The sequence below is a fragment of the Harmonia axyridis genome, chromosome 2 (genome assembly GCF_914767665.1).
Source record: "Harmonia axyridis chromosome 2, icHarAxyr1.1, whole genome shotgun sequence".
NCBI classification, from domain to species: Eukaryota; Metazoa; Arthropoda; class Insecta; order Coleoptera; family Coccinellidae; genus Harmonia; species Harmonia axyridis.
Window position 1 is genome coordinate 61,068,800 of NC_059502.1, and position 19,874 is coordinate 61,088,673.

General features: G+C 41.6%; 1 protein-coding gene across 1 annotated transcript in view; it reads right to left on the bottom strand.

Moving 5' to 3' along the window:
* LOC123673550 (bestrophin-2) overlaps window positions 1–19,874 on the bottom strand; it is a 69,773-nt gene that overhangs the window by 12,873 nt on the left and 37,026 nt on the right. Inside the window, exon 5 of the mRNA XM_045608107.1 lies at window positions 16,835–17,073. Within this exon, the coding sequence (XP_045464063.1) occupies window positions 16,835–17,073 (239 nt within the window). The remainder of the gene's footprint in view (window positions 1–16,834; window positions 17,074–19,874) is intronic.

A 19,874-nucleotide genomic window follows, 5' to 3' on the forward strand; every position in this document is an offset into this window, starting at 1 on the left:
TCACCCGGTATAATTCACCCCAGGTATAGAATTCAGAATTATTTTACTAGAGTCAACTAGTAAAATTCACCCCAGGTTTGGAATTCAATAATTATTTTATTAGAATCACCCAGTATAATTTGCCCCAGGTTTAGAATACCATCATTATTCTACCAGTCATATGAGTAGGTGAAAATAAAATATTAATTGAGAGCAGTGAAGGTATTTTTCGTCCAATTCAAAAATTTTCATTTGGAATAATTTCTGATTTATTTATTTCATGAAAATATAACGATGCAATTTAAAATATCAGCCTATGTATAAAAACTTTCGAGCGACAACGCGATAGACGTTATCTCTTCAATATGTTCTTTTTTACATGTTGTCATTCGTTTTTCATAGGTACATCGCCGATTTCGAGACTCGAAATTTTCCCCTTCCAACCGAGATTACAAGTGAAATATTTCGGAAAAGGAGGATTATTCTTGTCGGTGTCTTCGAAGTAGAAAGATATTTTTCCAATTATTCTTGCCGGTGTCTTCGAAGTATCAAGATATTTTCCGATTTACTCCTGTCGGCGTCTTCGAGCTATATATTTTCATAGTTATTGAGCGGATTTTCTTGAGTAACAATTTAGAGTTTAATTTTTAGTTTGCAATTTTTCTTTTGAACGTTGGACGTTTTAGTGCCGTATTTTATATTCGTGAATTTGCACTTAGCCCGTACACGAAAAGAATTTGAGTTCGTGTAGTGAAGTGGGAAATTCTTAGGATTGGTAAGAACCGTTTTATTCCTGTCTGTATTATCGGTGACTTTCCTGTGTTCCATCGATACTTTCCGAGTGTGATTTATTTGTAATTTATTTTATTTCTTAGATCTTTCTTTCTCAAGTGGAGTTTGTCTGTTCGGTTCCTTATTGCGAGCAACTCTTATTTGGAACTACCAGGCAAAACTCCTTATCTTGGGGAGAGGGGTCGTTTATTTCCGATCTCCGGATCACTGCGGTCTTTAAGGTTAATTATCCTGTCCGGTCCGACTCGAGTCGTTAATTGGTGGATGCGCCGAGGTATACCGTAAGTGAAATTTATTTCTTTGATCTTTCTTTCTCAAGTGGAGTTTGTCTGTTCGGTTCCTTATTGCGAGCAACTCTTATTTGGAACTACCAGGCAGAACTCCTTATCTTGAGGAGAGGGGTCGCTCATTTCCGATCTCCGGATCACCGCGGTGTTTTGGGCTAATTACCCTGTCCGATCTGACTCGAGTCGTGAATTGGTGGATGCGCCAAAGTATACCCTGAACGAAATTCATTTCTTAGGTCTTTCTTTCTCAAGTGGAGTCTGTCTGTCCGGTTCCTTATTGCGAGCAACTCTTATTTGGAACTACCAGGCAGAACTCCTTATCTTGAGGAGAGGGGCCGCTAATTTCCGATCTCCGGATCACGGCAGTGTTTTGGGGCTAATTACCCTGTCCGGTCTGACTCGAGTCTAGAATTGGTGGATGCGCCAGAGTATACCCTGAACGAAATTCATTTCTTAGATCTTTCTTTCTCAAGTGGAGTTTGTCTGTCCGGTTCCTTATTGCGAGCAACTCTTATTTGGAACTACCAGGCAGAACTCCTTATCTTGAGGAGAGGGGTCGCTAATTTCCGATCTCCGGATCACAGCAGTGTTTTGGGCTAATTACCCTGTCCGGTCTGACTCGAGTCGTGAATTGGTGGATGCGCCACAGTATACCCTGAACGAAATTTATTTCTTAGATCTTTCTTTCTCAAGTGGAGTTTGTCTGTCCGGTTCCTTATTGCGAGCAACTCTTATTTGGAACTACCAGGCAGAACTCCTTATCTTGAGGAGAGGGGTCGCTAACTTCCGATCTCCGGATCACCGCGGTGTTTTGGGCTAATTACCCTGTCCGGTCTGACTCGAGTCGTGAATTGGTGGATGCGCCGAAGTATACCCTGAGTGAAATTTATTTCTTAGATCTTTCTTTCTCAAGTGGAGTTTGTCTGTCCGGTTCCTTATTGCGAGCAACTCTTATTTGGAACTACCAGGCATAACTCCTTATCTTGGGGAGAGGGGTCGCTTAATTCCGATCTCCGGATCACAGCCGCCTTTTCGGCGAATTACCCTGTCCGGTCTGACTCGAGTCTGGAATTGGTGGATGCGCCAGTGTATACCCCGAACGAAATTTATTTCTTAGATTTATTTTGGTGGATGCGCCGACAAATACCCTGATTGAAATCTGTTTCTAGGACCCAACTTTCTCAGGTGGAATCTGTGTGTCGGGTCCCTTATTGCGAGCAACTCTTATTTGGGACCACCAGACAGAATTCCTTATCCTGTGGAGCGGGGTCGCTTATTTCCGATTCACGGATCACCGTGGTCATTTCGGTGAGTCACCCTGCCCAGTCCGACCTGAGATTTATTTTGGTGGATGCGCCGACAAGTACCCTGATTGAAATCTGTTTCTAAGACCCAACTTTCTCAAGTGGAATCCGTGTGTCGGGTCCCTTATTGCGAGCAACTCTTATTTGGGACCACCAGACGGAATTCCTTATCTTGTGGAGAGGGGTCGCGTATTTCCGATTCACTGATCACCGTGGTCATTTCGGTGAGTCACCCTGCCCAGTCTGACTTAATATCAATTTTTGGTGGATGCGCCGATACAAGACCTGATTCGAAGATATTGTTCAGGCTTGCTGTTTCTAATAAAGAGGTATCGAACCGGACCGTACGGAACACAGGATAGGTAGTCACATCTTACTTATTAGACTGCATTTCACACGCCAATCTGCATGCTTTCCACGCTTGTCCGCACTTAACCGTTTTTATCATCGCTCAATTTGCCTGCTCACTGCTTACTCATTTCTGCTGCTTGATATACGCCACCTGCTCACCTCGCTTATTTCTCGTTCCGTACCGTGTTGCATTGTAAATATTTGCTTTTGGTGTTTAGTAGCCTTTTGCATTATTGTATATATAGGATAGTATTGTATATAATTTGGTGTTGTACATAAGGGAACGGATATTGTTAAATATAGTGTGTTTCGTCAGGGTGTCTTTTATTTATCTCATAGACATTTACTGCCATTTAGCGAAATAAATCACCACTGGTCAATCGCTCTTACCTTAGATTGAATCGAACCCTTCTCCAACTGTTTAAAAGCTACCCAGGGTCGATAATAGTGAGCGACGTAAGGAATTGCGACCTTATAAAACCTATCGCAATTGGCGCCCGAGGTAATATAGGAGAGAAATAGTAAACAATCAACAATCCGAAGAAAGTCGCCGTCACAAATTGGCGCCCGAGCAGGGACCTGATTTTTTTTTGCTATAGGACTGACAGAAGAGCCCTTTAGAGTATTTTTTGTGTAGAATATTTTTCAGAGGATAATGGAGGTGAACAGATTGAGAGCGGAAGAGTTGAGATGGGAGCTGGAGGCTCGTGGCCGTAGAGCCGGCAGAACCGTACAGGAAAACCGAAAGGAACTAAGGAAGGTGTTGGCACAGGATGTACAGTTCTGTCCCATGGAAAGAGACACCGAGGAAGAACTGAACGATGCCAGTCGAATCCTGAGAAGCTTGGTGGAACATGTTCAAGCTTTTGACGAGGAGAACACCGCGAATGAGGAGCCACGTATCAGGAGTAGACTCATACACCTACAGAACCGTCTCAGCCTGGTGAGACCGACTACGATGGAGGAACAGGCCAAGGCCGACGAGCTGTCTGAGTTATGGAAACAAACAGACGAGATGCTGGTGGATGCCGTGGTCTTGGCCAAAGCAAAAGTTGCCCGGAATGGGTTGAGGGATGTTTCGGAAAACCCTGGACACCCTGAGCTGGGTGGAGCATCCCAACCGGAAAGAGAAGTAAGTCTTATCTCCTTCGAGGATCCTCCACTGGATGACCAACAAGCCGCCGGTGCTGATAACGGAAGCACCTTCAAGGGAGACCAAACGCAGATTTTGCAGCAGGAAAATAGCGAGGGAGGTTTCTCATTGAATTTCTTCCGGCGGTTACACAACAGGGCTTGTGAAGCTGTCCGTCGACGATTAAACTTCACTAGTCCCTGGAGAACAGATGAAACTTCTGGACCGCTCATGCGAGGGAATAGGCCGGTGGTGGCTGAGTCGACTCGGAGAATTTCGTTCCCATTTTTGGTACCCGAGGATTCGAGAGATACCGAGGAGGATGTAGCCCACACGACGGCTACGGGAGGTCAAGCTGATCTAGGCAGATCAAATAGTTTGGAGCGAGGCAGAACAGGACAGGACAACAGGACTGGAATGGATAGATCATTTAACCAGCCAGCCGTACCTGTTTATAAGTGGAATATACAATTCGATGGATCAACCAGCGTTAATGCATTCCTGCAGGAGGTCGAACATCTAGCCGAATCTCGCAAGGTTACTCGACAGTACCTCTTCGAATCTATCTTCGAGTTACTACGGAAGGATGCCAGGGATTGGTATATTCCCAGGAGAGGTACATTCAGAGGTTGGGAAGACTTCAAGGAGCAACTGCGTGAGGCTTTCCTCCCCCTCGACTACGAGGAAACGCTTCTAGAGGAAATCAGGAAACGAACTCAGGGGGAGGACGAAAAGCTGTTGATGTTCGTCACAAGGATGCAGAACCTGTTCTTGAAGTTGACTACAAAGCGACCTCCTGAAGAAGAACAGGTGAATATGATCAGGAAGCGTCTGTTGCCGACCCTGCAGAAAGCACTGGCTTTTCAAGAGATCAACAATTATGCCCAGCTGTTGTCCAAAGGAAAGGTGTTTGAGTTGGTTCAGTGGCATGCGGACCAATACACTCCACCTCCAGCCCATAAAGGTCTAATCGATGATCCACACCTGGTATATGAAAGACCTCGCCGAAAACCTCCACAGACCTTGACCGTCGAGTTTCCACCGTCCAAGAGGCCGGAAGAAATGAAGCCACCGGAAAATGTACCAAAGTCGACGCCTAAGGTCCGGAATGAAACACCAAAGAGGGAGTCTACATCCGTTGGAGTCAAACCTGGAGGCCCACCACCCCGTGATGCGAAGGTCGTTCGGTTCGAAGACACCAGGCTCCGAGAACTTCAATGCTGGCGTTGTGGTAAGGTCGGACACTTGAGAAGGGAGTGTCAATCAACGCCGAGGCTGTTTTGTTCCCGATGTGGGAAGCAAGGTGTGATGTCCAGGGATTGCCGATGTTCGGAAAACTAGAGCGGAGCTGCCCCGCGGGGAAGGGACAGTTCCGTTCCATGGCATCCCCAATCAAGCAGTCAGCGTACACGCAGGATAATCGGCCAATAGTCGCTGTCCACATCGGAAAACAGTCCGTGGCAGCCCTGCTAGACACTGGTGCGTCTAAGTCCTTTTTGAGCAAAAAGGCAGCAGAGGCATGCAGGAGGATGAGAGTTTTTCCATCGGAGATCGCAGATATGGTGGCCACAGTGGCCGACGGAAGTTCAATCACTGTGAAAAAGATGTACGAGCCCATAATACGGTTTGGGAAGGAGGAGATCAAATCTCGACTCCATTTGGTGCCCCATCTACCGATGGATCTGGTTCTAGGAATGGACCTGCTGGCTTCGCACGATTTCAAGATTGATTTCCGTACCTCGCAGTGCTTCCTCAAGGGCAAGTTGCTAAAGAAAGCCGTTTCGCCGATCTCTACGCCACACAACACGTCGATTAGTTCTTTAGATCGTCAGGAAGAAAGCGTCCTTCAGAAGTTCCTGGAGAAAGAACTTACAGTCTTCGAACAGATACGAGGACCGACGAAAATGGCGCAACACGAGATCAAGGTGAAGCCCGGGACCGAGCCTATCAAGCAGAGATACCGCCCATGTAACCCCAAGATGCAGGAGATAATAGACCAGGAAGTGGACCGAATGTTGGAAGAGGACATTATAGAACCGTCAAAATCACCGTGGAGCTCCTGTGTCGTTATCGTAAAGAAGGCTAATGGAAACCCCAGATTCTGCATCGACTTCCGAGCAGTAAACGAGGTCTCGGTCAAAGACGCATACCCTTTGCCATACATTGCTGGGATATTGGACAAACTGAGGCGAGCAAAGTACATCTCTACGTTGGATTTGAAACAAGGATATTGGCAGATTCCTCTCACGGAGGAGAGTAAGCCCATCACTGCTTTTGCTGTGTCTGGAAGAGGTCTGTTTCAGTTCAAAGTGATGCCGTTTGGTCTTCATTCCGCCGGTGCGACGTTCCAGAGACTCTTGGACCGTGTCATAGGTCCTGAGTTGGACCCAATTGCCTTCGCATATCTGGACGACATAGTGGTCTTGGGAGAAACGTTTGAGGAGCACCTGGCTAACTTAAAGTTAGTGTTTCGCCGTCTCAGAGAAGCAAACCTCAAGATCAATCCAGATAAATGTGAGTTCGTGAGGAGTTCCCTGAAATACTTGGGTCATGTGATAACCGAAGAAGGGATTGCGACGGATCCGGACAAGATTGCTGCCATAAATTCGATGAAGCCGCCGAAGACCGTACGAGAACTTCGCCGATTTCTGGGAGTGGCGAGCTGGTACCGAAGATTTGTGGATGACTTCACAAAAATAGTTACGCCACTCACGTTATTGCTGAAGAAAAAGCAAAGATGGAAGTGGGAAATGGAGCAACAGCGAGCGTTCGATACGCTGAAGGAGAAACTCACTGAATCACCAGTGTTAGCCTGTCCGGATTTCTCCCAACCGTTTACGTTGCAGACTGATGCATCCGAGAGCGGGCTCGGGGCTGCCTTAACGCAGATCCAGGAAGGACGCGAACGAGTTATCGCCTACGCCAGCCGTACTCTAAATGGTGCCGAAAAGAACTATTCGGTGACCGAAAAGGAATGCTTGGCAATCGTATGGGCCATAGACAAAATGAGGCCGTATCTGGAAGGGTATCATTTTACCGTGATCACTGATCACATGAGTTTGCGCTGGTTACGATCGATAAAATCTCCCTCAGGCCGGATTGCAAGGTGGTGTGTCTTTCTGCAACAATATGATTTTGAGATCAAATATAGAAAAGGCGCCCTGAACCGAGTGGCAGATGCCTTGTCCAGGGATCCGTTGCCATCAGAGGAACAGGTCTGTGTGGTCAAGAACACGACCCGATGCCCTTGGTATACTAGGAAATACCAGGAGGTCTCGAAGAAGCCTGCGGATTTTCCAGATTACCGGATACAGGAGGGAAGGTTATACCGACATTTTTGGAGCGCCGACGACTTCACGGAAACGGAGATGGGAACACCGTGGAAACTGTGCATCCCGACAGAGGATCGGCAGTTGATACTGCGGGAGAACCATGATGAGCCGGTAGCTGGTCACTTGGGAATCGCAAAGACCATATCTCGAGTGGCCCAAAGCTACTATTGGCCTGGGATGTTCCGTGAAGCAGCCCAATACGTTCGAAGGTGCAAGCAATGCCAGAGGTACAAGGTTTGCCAACAGAAACCCCCAGGGAAAATGCAACCGTACCACATCACCGAACCATGGCATACGGTCTGCACGGATCTAATAGGCCCATTACCTCGTTCCAAAAGGGGTAATACTTTCCTCGTGATGTTCCAGGACCGTGTCTCGAAGTGGATAGAATGCAAGCCACTCCGGGCAGCCACGGGAAAAGGTGTGTTCCAGGCGTTCTACGAACTAGTGTTGCTGAAATTTGGATGTCCAAAGACCGTAATTAGCGACAATGGTTCTCAATACGACGGACGTCTATTTAGGGAAAACCTGAAGCATTTGGGTATTCAACATAGATTTGCTCCGGTCTATTCGCCGCAGTGCAATCCCGTGGAAAGAGCTAACCGGACCATCAAAACCATGATAGCACAATTCTGCGAGCAGGATCATCGCTCCTGGGATGAACGAATAGGAGAACTGACTTTCGCGTTGAATTCTGCCAAACATGAGTCCACCGGATTCACACCGGCGTTCCTGAATTTCGGTCGGGAGGTCCACTCCCCAGAAACGAACCATCGGACATCAGGAACCAAAGGTGACGCAGAGAAATCAACGGAAGAACAACAGGTCCAAGGGGTAGACCAATACGCAAATCGCATCAAGGGACTCCAAGAGACTCGGGAGTTTGTTAGACTCCAGCTGGCTCGTGCATTCAACCAACAGAGTCGGAATTATAATCTCCGGAAGAGAGCGTGGTCGTGCCGGGTAGGTGACAAAGTTTTGCGCCGAGAACATCCGTTGTCGTCGGCGGCAGAAGGCTTTGCATCTAAATTAGCGCCCAAATATTCTGGTCCGTATACCGTTACCAAGGTCATATCTCCAGTGGTTTACGACTTGAAAAGCGAGTCGGGTAAATGCCTCCGTCATATCCACGTGAAAGATTTGAAACCGTTCCACGAGGATGAGCTAGGTGGAGAGCATGCCAATAAGGTGTAACCGTGTTAGCCGCTCGTTTTCTGAGAAGCCCCGATCTTTGGCGGTCACATCATCTGCCTCTTCTGTAGATGTGACCACAATGCGAATTTGGACTCCCAGAGTATGAGGCCGTCCATCAAGAGTCCGAAGTGGGTCGTCGTTGGTCGTGGGGGGATCCATACGAATGGTCACTAACCTTTTTATGTTTCAGAATAGACATGTCTAGAAAGTAGTAGGACCTATTCAATGTCAGGTTGGTGGATTCCATGTTAGTACGCCTAGACGAGCTGGTGGTAGAAGCATTCGATTACAGGCCAAGACTGCGAGGGGGTAATGTCCAGGGAATACTTGTGCCCGAAAGAGTTCCCCCCAGATAGTCGAGTCCAAACGAGGCGACAAGTGGAGCCATCGTGAGCTGAAGAAAACCGCAATCAGCAAGCGACATCAGACCAGCCCAACCCCGAGTCCATTGGAATCCAATGTGAGCTACTGCGACCCTCAACGAACCTCCAACTATGGCCGATGGAGATTCACCCAGGGATGATATTGGCCGTCTACCAATAGATAGTTGAACAGCGGGGTAGCAGGTGGTGACAAAAAAAAACTTTCGTTTTTTTTTGGGGAAGTAAGGGGGGTGTGTAACGAAGTGAAATTCGTTACTAGAATCACCCGGTATAATTCACCCCAGGTATAGAATTCAGAATTATTTTACTAGAGTCAACTAGTAAAATTCACCCCAGGTTTGGAATTCAATAATTATTTTATTAGAATCACCCAGTATAATTTGCCCCAGGTTTAGAATACCATCATTATTCTACCAGTCATATGAGTAGGTGAAAATAAAATATTAATTGAGAGCAGTGAAGGTATTTTTCGTCCAATTCAAAAATTTTCATTTGGAATAATTTCTGATTTATTTATTTCATGAAAATATAACGATGCAATTTAAAATATCAGCCTATGTATAAAAACTTTCGAGCGACAACGCGATAGACGTTATCTCTTCAATATGTTCTTTTTTACATGTTGTCATTCGTTTTTCATAGGTACATCGCCGATTTCGAGACTCGAAATTTTCCCCTTCCAACCGAGATTACAAGTGAAATATTTCGGAAAAGGAGGATTATTCTTGTCGGTGTCTTCGAAGTAGAAAGATATTTTTCCAATTATTCTTGCCGGTGTCTTCGAAGTATCAAGATATTTTCCGATTTACTCCTGTCGGCGTCTTCGAGCTATATATTTTCATAGTTATTGAGCGGATTTTCTTGAGTAACAATTTAGAGTTTAATTTTTAGTTTGCAATTTTTCTTTTGAACGTTGGACGTTTTAGTGCCGTATTTTATATTCGTGAATTTGCACTTAGCCCGTACACGAAAAGAATTTGAGTTCGTGTAGTGAAGTGGGAAATTCTTAGGATTGGTAAGAACCGTTTTATTCCTGTCTGTATTATCGGTGACTTTCCTGTGTTCCATCGATACTTTCCGAGTGTGATTTATTTGTAATTTATTTTATTTCTTAGATCTTTCTTTCTCAAGTGGAGTTTGTCTGTTCGGTTCCTTATTGCGAGCAACTCTTATTTGGAACTACCAGGCAAAACTCCTTATCTTGGGGAGAGGGGTCGTTTATTTCCGATCTCCGGATCACTGCGGTCTTTAAGGTTAATTATCCTGTCCGGTCCGACTCGAGTCGTTAATTGGTGGATGCGCCGAGGTATACCGTAAGTGAAATTTATTTCTTTGATCTTTCTTTCTCAAGTGGAGTTTGTCTGTTCGGTTCCTTATTGCGAGCAACTCTTATTTGGAACTACCAGGCAGAACTCCTTATCTTGAGGAGAGGGGTCGCTCATTTCCGATCTCCGGATCACCGCGGTGTTTTGGGCTAATTACCCTGTCCGATCTGACTCGAGTCGTGGATTGGTGGATGCGCCGGAGTGAACCCTGAGCGAAATTTATTTCTCAGATCTTTCTTTCTCAAGTGGAGTTTGTCTGTCCGGTTCCTTATTGCGAGCAACTCTTATTTGGAACTACCAGGCAGAACTCCTTATCTTGAGGAGAGGGGTCGCTCATTTCCGATCTCCGGATCACCGCGGTGTTTTGGGCTAATTACCCTGTCCGATCTGACTCGAGTCGTGAATTGGTGGATGCGCCAAAGTATACCCTGAACGAAATTCATTTCTTAGGTCTTTCTTTCTCAAGTGGAGTCTGTCTGTCCGGTTCCTTATTGCGAGCAACTCTTATTTGGAACTACCAGGCAGAACTCCTTATCTTGAGGAGAGGGGCCGCTAATTTCCGATCTCCGGATCACGGCAGTGTTTTGGGGCTAATTACCCTGTCCGGTCTGACTCGAGTCTAGAATTGGTGGATGCGCCAGAGTATACCCTGAACGAAATTCATTTCTTAGATCTTTCTTTCTCAAGTGGAGTTTGTCTGTCCGGTTCCTTATTGCGAGCAACTCTTATTTGGAACTACCAGGCAGAACTCCTTATCTTGAGGAGAGGGGTCGCTAATTTCCGATCTCCGGATCACAGCAGTGTTTTGGGCTAATTACCCTGTCCGGTCTGACTCGAGTCGTGAATTGGTGGATGCGCCACAGTATACCCTGAACGAAATTTATTTCTTAGATCTTTCTTTCTCAAGTGGAGTTTGTCTGTCCGGTTCCTTATTGCGAGCAACTCTTATTTGGAACTACCAGGCAGAACTCCTTATCTTGAGGAGAGGGGTCGCTAACTTCCGATCTCCGGATCACCGCGGTGTTTTGGGCTAATTACCCTGTCCGGTCTGACTCGAGTCGTGAATTGGTGGATGCGCCGAAGTATACCCTGAGTGAAATTTATTTCTTAGATCTTTCTTTCTCAAGTGGAGTTTGTCTGTCCGGTTCCTTATTGCGAGCAACTCTTATTTGGAACTACCAGGCATAACTCCTTATCTTGGGGAGAGGGGTCGCTTAATTCCGATCTCCGGATCACAGCCGCCTTTTCGGCGAATTACCCTGTCCGGTCTGACTCGAGTCTGGAATTGGTGGATGCGCCAGTGTATACCCCGAACGAAATTTATTTCTTAGATTTATTTTGGTGGATGCGCCGACAAATACCCTGATTGAAATCTGTTTCTAGGACCCAACTTTCTCAGGTGGAATCTGTGTGTCGGGTCCCTTATTGCGAGCAACTCTTATTTGGGACCACCAGACAGAATTCCTTATCCTGTGGAGCGGGGTCGCTTATTTCCGATTCACGGATCACCGTGGTCATTTCGGTGAGTCACCCTGCCCAGTCCGACCTGAGATTTATTTTGGTGGATGCGCCGACAAGTACCCTGATTGAAATCTGTTTCTAAGACCCAACTTTCTCAAGTGGAATCCGTGTGTCGGGTCCCTTATTGCGAGCAACTCTTATTTGGGACCACCAGACGGAATTCCTTATCTTGTGGAGAGGGGTCGCGTATTTCCGATTCACTGATCACCGTGGTCATTTCGGTGAGTCACCCTGCCCAGTCTGACTTAATATCAATTTTTGGTGGATGCGCCGATACAAGACCTGATTCGAAGATATTGTTCAGGCTTGCTGTTTCTAATAAAGAGGTATCGAACCGGACCGTACGGAACACAGGATAGGTAGTCACATCTTACTTATTAGACTGCATTTCACACGCCAATCTGCATGCTTTCCACGCTTGTCCGCACTTAACCGTTTTTATCATCGCTCAATTTGCCTGCTCACTGCTTACTCATTTCTGCTGCTTGATATACGCCACCTGCTCACCTCGCTTATTTCTCGTTCCGTACCGTGTTGCATTGTAAATATTTGCTTTTGGTGTTTAGTAGCCTTTTGCATTATTGTATATATAGGATAGTATTGTATATAATTTGGTGTTGTACATAAGGGAACGGATATTGTTAAATATAGTGTGTTTCGTCAGGGTGTCTTTTATTTATCTCATAGACATTTACTGCCATTTAGCGAAATAAATCACCACTGGTCAATCGCTCTTACCTTAGATTGAATCGAACCCTTCTCCAACTGTTTAAAAGCTACCCAGGGTCGATAATAGTGAGCGACGTAAGGAATTGCGACCTTATAAAACCTATCGCAATTGGCGCCCGAGGTAATATAGGAGAGAAATAGTAAACAATCAACAATCCGAAGAAAGTCGCCGTCACACAATTTCTAGCGAATTTCAATGCGTTGTTGAAGCGAGTGTAGAGAATCTATCGATTCCATGGAAAATATTTGAGTTAAGGTGAATTTCGAACCAAAATGCTAAAAACGGTGTGAAAACTTGGAATGATCAAAGCCACACCCCTAAGGTATATGTGGAAAGGCTTTGCTAATCGGCATTTCAGGGCGAATAATTCAATTGAGTTCAGTCCAGTCTACAACTACAACATATGTGCAACACTTGCACCGACAACGAGAAGAGTAAAGATTTTCACATATGTTCCCGATAACAAAAAGTACCGGTGACCGAGCCGCAAAGACCCAAGTGTCCAGCGACCCTTAAAACTCGATTAGATCTAAAGATCATCTTCTTCACACATTTTTTGTGGGTTGGAAATAAATTGAATAAGTGTTTTTATCCCGTTCTTTTATTTCCCTAATTTCTCCTCGGCCGTGAACTACTTTAGTCACAGTATAAGGACCACAACCCACACGAGTATCTTTTCATTTTTAGTAATGGTGTAGTTTCACTTGTCTAATGTCAAAGAATGATATCTTCAAAAGTGACAGATGCCCAGATATCGGTCTATTCGAAGTGAAACTTCTTATTAGAAAATCCTTCATAAAATGATACTACTAACTCAATGTTTTATAACTCATTCCTGGTAGGAAAATCTGTACAAAGATAATCATCAAGATTTTCAATCAGCCAACCCAAGATAATGTTGGCACTCGATTCATGCCATTCAGAAAAATTAGACTGAAGCTTATTCCAGAAGTCAGTGGGTAGTATCTAATTTTGCATTAAGATAACTTCCTCATATCGTTAACGATCAATGGGAATGTTTCTGCAATGTAGGTAGGTATCACTTTGATATGACGTAAGTTCATTCTAATAGAACATTATGGATAACTTGTCAAACCGGGTGCAATTATAATTCGAGACTAAAAATAGTTTCACCCATCGAAACGCCTTACAATTTACAATGACGTACTGAAATCTTTCACGATTAATTTTAAAGATCAAAATAATAATCTCTAAGAATGGGATGATCGTTTACGTCAAAGTTGAAACGTTCGATGTTGTTTGAACTTCGGATCAACCTATCGGAATTGGTTTTATTCTATCGATTCAAATCTCGGAAATGAACGACCGGTTTATGACTAGCCGTTTGCCTTGAGAATGGTCAAAAAAAGTTGAGGAAACTATTCTTCTGAATATGGTTGCAAAATCAGATGGAATAATATTTATCTGGAACATATTACAGTTCAATTTGTGTTCAGGAAAATAATTCCAGATGAAGGAACACGCACTGCATCAAAGGGAAATTGGATTTTGGTGAATTTGCTCGAATGTTTTACATATACACTGTGTCCGTAAACTATGGAACGAATTCATTTTTTGCTAAACAGACCATTTTACGAAATAATCCTGAAACACGTCGATTTTTTATTTTAATTTACCGTGTTTTTGAATTATAATCTAAAATACAGGATGAATTACTTTCGAGTAATGACGTCACCGTCATTTTTTTTAAATGGAACACCCCCATTTTGTCTCAATTTTCCGATTACACTAGCTGAGCTGATTCCAAAAATGTATCACATATCGCATGGTGCGCTTTATGGGCTGGTGGAATCATTGGTCCGTACTTCTTCAAAAACGATGATGGCCAGAACGTTACAGTCAATGGTGATCGGTATAGAGCCATGATTACTAACTTTTTCATTCCTGAATTGAACAACCATGATGTCCAGGAGCTGTGGTTTCCGACAAGACGGCGCAACATGTCACACAGCTCGTGCCACAATCGATTTATTGAAAGACACGTTTGGTGACCGCCTAATTTCACGTTTTGGACCTGTGAATTGGCCTCCAAGATCTTGTGATTAACACCGCTAGACTACTTTCTGTGGGGCTATGTAAAGTCATTGCGGATAAGCCACAAACCCTTGACCATTTGGAAGACAACATTCGCCGTGTTATTGCCGATATACGGCCACAAATTTTGGAAAAATTGTATATTATCATCTACAGCGACCAAATTTTTAACGATCTGTAGGTATTGTTTTAATCTCCTCGATCCATTTCGTTTCAGGTTGAAGAGTGACGAACATTACAACAAAAGTGAAGCAAAAACGATTCATCAGTGCGGAACGAAAACAAAATGGCGCAGTATTTCCGGACTAATTTTTTGCGCTGTATGACAGCTGTGAAATTCGCAATTGTCTTTTCTTCACCGCATCTCAATGTCAATGTTATTCTTTACGAAAGTGATAAATCCCTATACAAAACATCTGACGTTCCGGTGTAATAAGGAAGAAAAAAAGGAAACAGTTGACAATTTCACGGTGTGTTGCACATCAATCGAGATTTAATGGAGGCATTTAGGCATCTACGAGCGAGCTTTTGGTGCTTTTTGCTGCCAAATTGATTACACAGTCACGATATCCCTAGTAAGATCGGAAAATAACTCGAATTGAAGATCTTGAAATCGAAATCGTCCTTGACAGTGACCCCACACAACGTATTGTTGTAGTCAAACTGTCCATTGAGTGGAAAACGATATGCTAATAGACGATATCTCTGCCAACTCATCCGATGATAATTAAATGTGTTTATAGTAGACAATAATTCCCCAGTAATTAATGTGTTTACATTATTATCGTGAGTCATACGATTTTCCCACCGCATCCATTTTCCGAAAATTAATACCGGTATCGTATCTCAGATCAAAAGCGTTATTCTTGAGAACTAAATGAAATTCAAAGGAAAATTTCAGGGAAATTGTAGGACAAGCAACTGGGAATTGTTCAATGGTTTGGTTTACTTATTTTGGTTTATTATTTACCTAGTAAAAAATATACATATGAGAGATATGAAATTTGTGAATGAATTTTCATGCAATAAATTTCAGAAACTAAGATCCTGTTTTGCGTCAAAACTTTTTCTGACTGCATTGTTTTAAAGTTTTCGTCTACTAAGAAGTCACCGTTCAATATAAGTTCACACTGATTATTATGTTGCCTTTCGAATCATTTATTTGGAGACAACAGTTGAACATATTATACTAACTGAAAAAGAAACACCGATTTGCAACAACTCGATCTTTGGCTGAAAAGAGGTTAGGAGAACCAGGCCATCCTGTAACTGTCCGAACTGTTTACCTCCGGATAAGGTCTTTTGGACTGCAGCATTATCGACCCCATCTTGTCTTACCTCTGACGGTTGAGCATCGCCGGCAACGATTACAGTGGTGCTGAGAACGTCGACATTGGAATGTGAAATAGCATCAAGTCGTCTTTTCTGATGAATCTCAATTCTACTTGCGTGCACCTGATGGTCGAAGAAGGGTTAGACGACGTCGGGGAGAAAGCAGAGAACCTCAGTTTGATGTCGAGCGTCATGTACAACGGACAGAAGGCGTTATGGTATGGGGTGCTATTGCACATGCAAGTAGGTCACCTTTAGTCTTTACTCGAGGTAACATGACAGAGCTGCGTTAACTTCATGAAATAATGGAGCCATACCTTAACCAGCTGGAGAATCCAATATTTTAGCAGGACAATTCCCGACTTCATGTTGCCAGAGTTAGTTTAAATTTTTTGAAGCAACCCATGTGAATCTTTTGCCATGGCCGCCCAGATCCCCCGATCTATAGAGCATGTTTAGAACACCATGGGTAGAAAGAAGGCTTGGAAATTTACCCCAGCGCCCACGGACTTTGGCGGCTCTGAGAGAAGTACAGGTAGCTTGGGATAATATCCCTCAAGAATAAATATACCATCTTATTACTCATTGCTATACTATCTATATTTTACCGAAAAAAAATTTTAATTCAAACAGCTCTAGGTGTTGCAGTTTCTTTGTCAGTTAGTTTATATTAAATAAAATTCAATGAATAGATCTTTTTTGCAGGTATATAGTTATAATCATTCAACACAGGCCCACCAATTAGACAATTGTACAGAATTGTTAAAAATTAGTATTTCTTGAAAATACAAATTCCTTTCCATATAATGCAGTAAATCTCAAACAAATAATTTATAACCAGATACCAATTATCAAATATAAGTACACTGTTCAGTTTTGCTCCCATAAATATTTAATTTTGTATTATCATTTCCAGAACATGCTAAAGGGGTTAACCTTAAGCTGATTCTATTAAAATTTTCAAGGAAATTAGCATTACATATATCACGTATTTGTTATTCAGATAGAGATAGATACGCACTATAATCGAAGAAAAATTGTAGGTATGTTTTGGATAATTTAGTCGGAAATAATTAAAATCAGAATATTTCGAAAAATTCTTTCTGCAATAACATACCTGCGTGTACACCAAGGGAACGTTGACCAAATCATATCCGATCAGTGCACCACATTTCCTCCTGATATCTGACAGCTCCAAAAGTAGCGTTTGTACAATGTGGTCGCTCGTTATGAGAGAATCTTTTCTTGCCCTGTTTATTATATTTGTTGCCCATACCAAAGGCATCCAATACTTGGACATAGGAGTTTTGGCATCCATGAGATCGAATATTTTCTTTTCATTTTCTAACATCAGACCTGCAAAAAAGATGAAATAGGAGTGAGTCAACGATTGGTTAAGTTTGTTTAATGAAGAAATAATAAAATTTCTTCTGATATACTGTTGAAAACCACAAATCGATATATTTCACGATGTATTAATTGCAAGAGTTGCAATTAGTTCTTAAATTCAGAACTCAGAACTCATGCTTCTTGTTTAAATATTATTTAACAGCGTGTTTTTTCGATTTTGTCGTAAAAATCAGATGCCCTTATGATATAAAATATCTTGTGTGAAGAAACACTTCATCAATAAATAATATATTCACGAACTATTCCCATATTCCTAAAAAGCATTCAATAAAAAAGAATATTAATTACATGAGTTCTCTAAATAATTCAAATATTATTTTACATTTCAGAATCAATGATCATAAATAAAATTGTGCGTATGTTTTATTTCTTCAATAATTCAATTGCTGAAAATATACATGTCGAAGTGACGGTCAGAACAACAAAATTTTCGGAATTTTAATTATTAGTATTAATATTAATATACTACTGAATATTCCTGAAGATAAATTTTATACTCACAAATGTGTCAGGGATTGGTGTCAATGATAAAAAGCTAATTATTGTTTATCTCATAATCTGTGTTCAGTATATTTCGTGTGAATTAAAATATTAACTACTAGGAAACGACCAAAGTTCATACTGTCATATCAATGTCTGATGTGTTGACACTATCAGAAAAGTCTTTTCAAGTGTTATTGTTCTCGGAATTAAACAATAACTAGTGTACCCAGAAGAGGTTGTTGTACCAAATATTCAGTTTTCGTTTTGGTGCTACAAATGATTTCAACAATATAAAAAGCAAGTTAATCATAAAAAAGATAATTTCAATTGACTTCCACTTGCTTTATGAGGAAAATCTGCATTTTCTTTTTATTTCAAATTGAAAAGTTATATAGAATTCTGACGTATGCGACTTCTAAAGGTAAAAATTGCAAAATTTTGTTTGAAACTTTTCACTTCTTTCGAATGCAGATCAACCCTACTATTCATCTGTGCAAAACTGACGTCTACATTTATTCTGTAAAACTTGTAATCAATTGTTGAAGACCTATTAAATTTACCATCCTGACTCATCCTATTAAATAATATCAGGAGACTTGGATTAGCGATATTATTAAAAAATTCTCAAGTATTCGAATTGTCAGAATTTCTTCATTATTATGAAGATAATCCTCTCCTTTATGAATTTTTATTCTGAATTTATTTTTTATCATACATTGAAGACCCATTAAATGAAACCTCACGTTCCCGATACAGCAGAATAAAAGAATTCAGTTTGTAGAAGGTCAGAGCATGTATTAATTTGAAATAATAAAAATCAAAAGGAATATACGTTCACCGCTAAGACAATCAGCAAAAAAACTCAATCTGCACGTCCAAACTATAATAATACTACATTAGGAACAGCCCAAGATCTGGCATTTTTGAGGTGACGCACTTTCCATTGTGTTTCATCCTTAGTATACTTTAATGCAGATGACGTCGTTACTCTCATCTGATATATTATATTTTATTCATAAGTCTTATATATGAAACAAAAAAGATAATTACCGATGAATTCATTGAATTCATTCGAATTCGAAGGACCAACCAAACAATAAATGGGATGGTATTCGTGTTCCATTATCGTTCATAAATGTTTGCAGACAAAGTGATTAGGAATCGAATTTTGAGCAACTACTAAATTATGATCGATGTTGCTTGTCGAGGTTGAAAAAACGAGATGTAGAGTTCAAGGTAATATAGTGAAAAAGAGATAGATTCAAGTCATCTTCAGTTTCGAAGTTTGAAAAGTATTATTGGGTTACATAACCTACAATATAACTTTGAAATCGTTCAGGAGATCAATTCGCAATGTTCACTTAGGAGGAAATAAAAAATATCAATTCATTAAAAGAAGCTGAAACTTCAATGAACAATAATGAATTCGAAAGAATGTTGTCAATAATTAGATCATTCTAGCTATGAATACTCAATATGCTTTAAATTGATATAGAATCGGATATCAAAATTGGCAGATCCACGATAGATATCATTTGGTGATTTTCCAGAATTAATAGATTCATAGAATTGAAAGATGGAATTGATTCACATAGTAATAACCTTCAGTAACTTCCATTCGAATCTAGAATTTTTCATGCAGTAATAAAAATATTGCAAAAAGTCATGAACTCCAGTAATTTCATCTATCGTCACATAGTAGGTAGAAATGTCATTTAATCTGTCGAAATGATGTGCAATTCAAATAAGTTATTATGCTTTTGGGCCAATAAAAGCATAATAAATTATTTGAATCATAAAGGAGCATTCTAACAAACTCCTCTAAATACAGATAAAAAGGGGATAAGTATACCTATAACCCCAATTGTATGTAACAATTTGTTGGATTTTCAGCTGCTTTCAATATTACGCTTATCACTATTATTTGACACCTTACTAGGTATTTGTTGTAGCAGGGTCAACACTAGACCTGAAACATTCCATCTAATCAAGGTTAACGGCAATCGATTGAAAGAAGAAATAAGGTTCAACTTTCAATGAAGCTCATTAGAATTCGAAGTTCAACAATATGTTTTGAGGAATAAATGGATGCATAAACATTTTATAAAGTCAATGTTCTTCCTTTAAATAATTCTCATCAATATCATAGATATCGTTCATTAAGAGATCGAAGAATTCAATTCAAAAATCATCATTTGTATGAATATCAGTAATGCAAAAATTGCAAGTTGCAGTTATATTAACCATTCACTACTTACTTAATC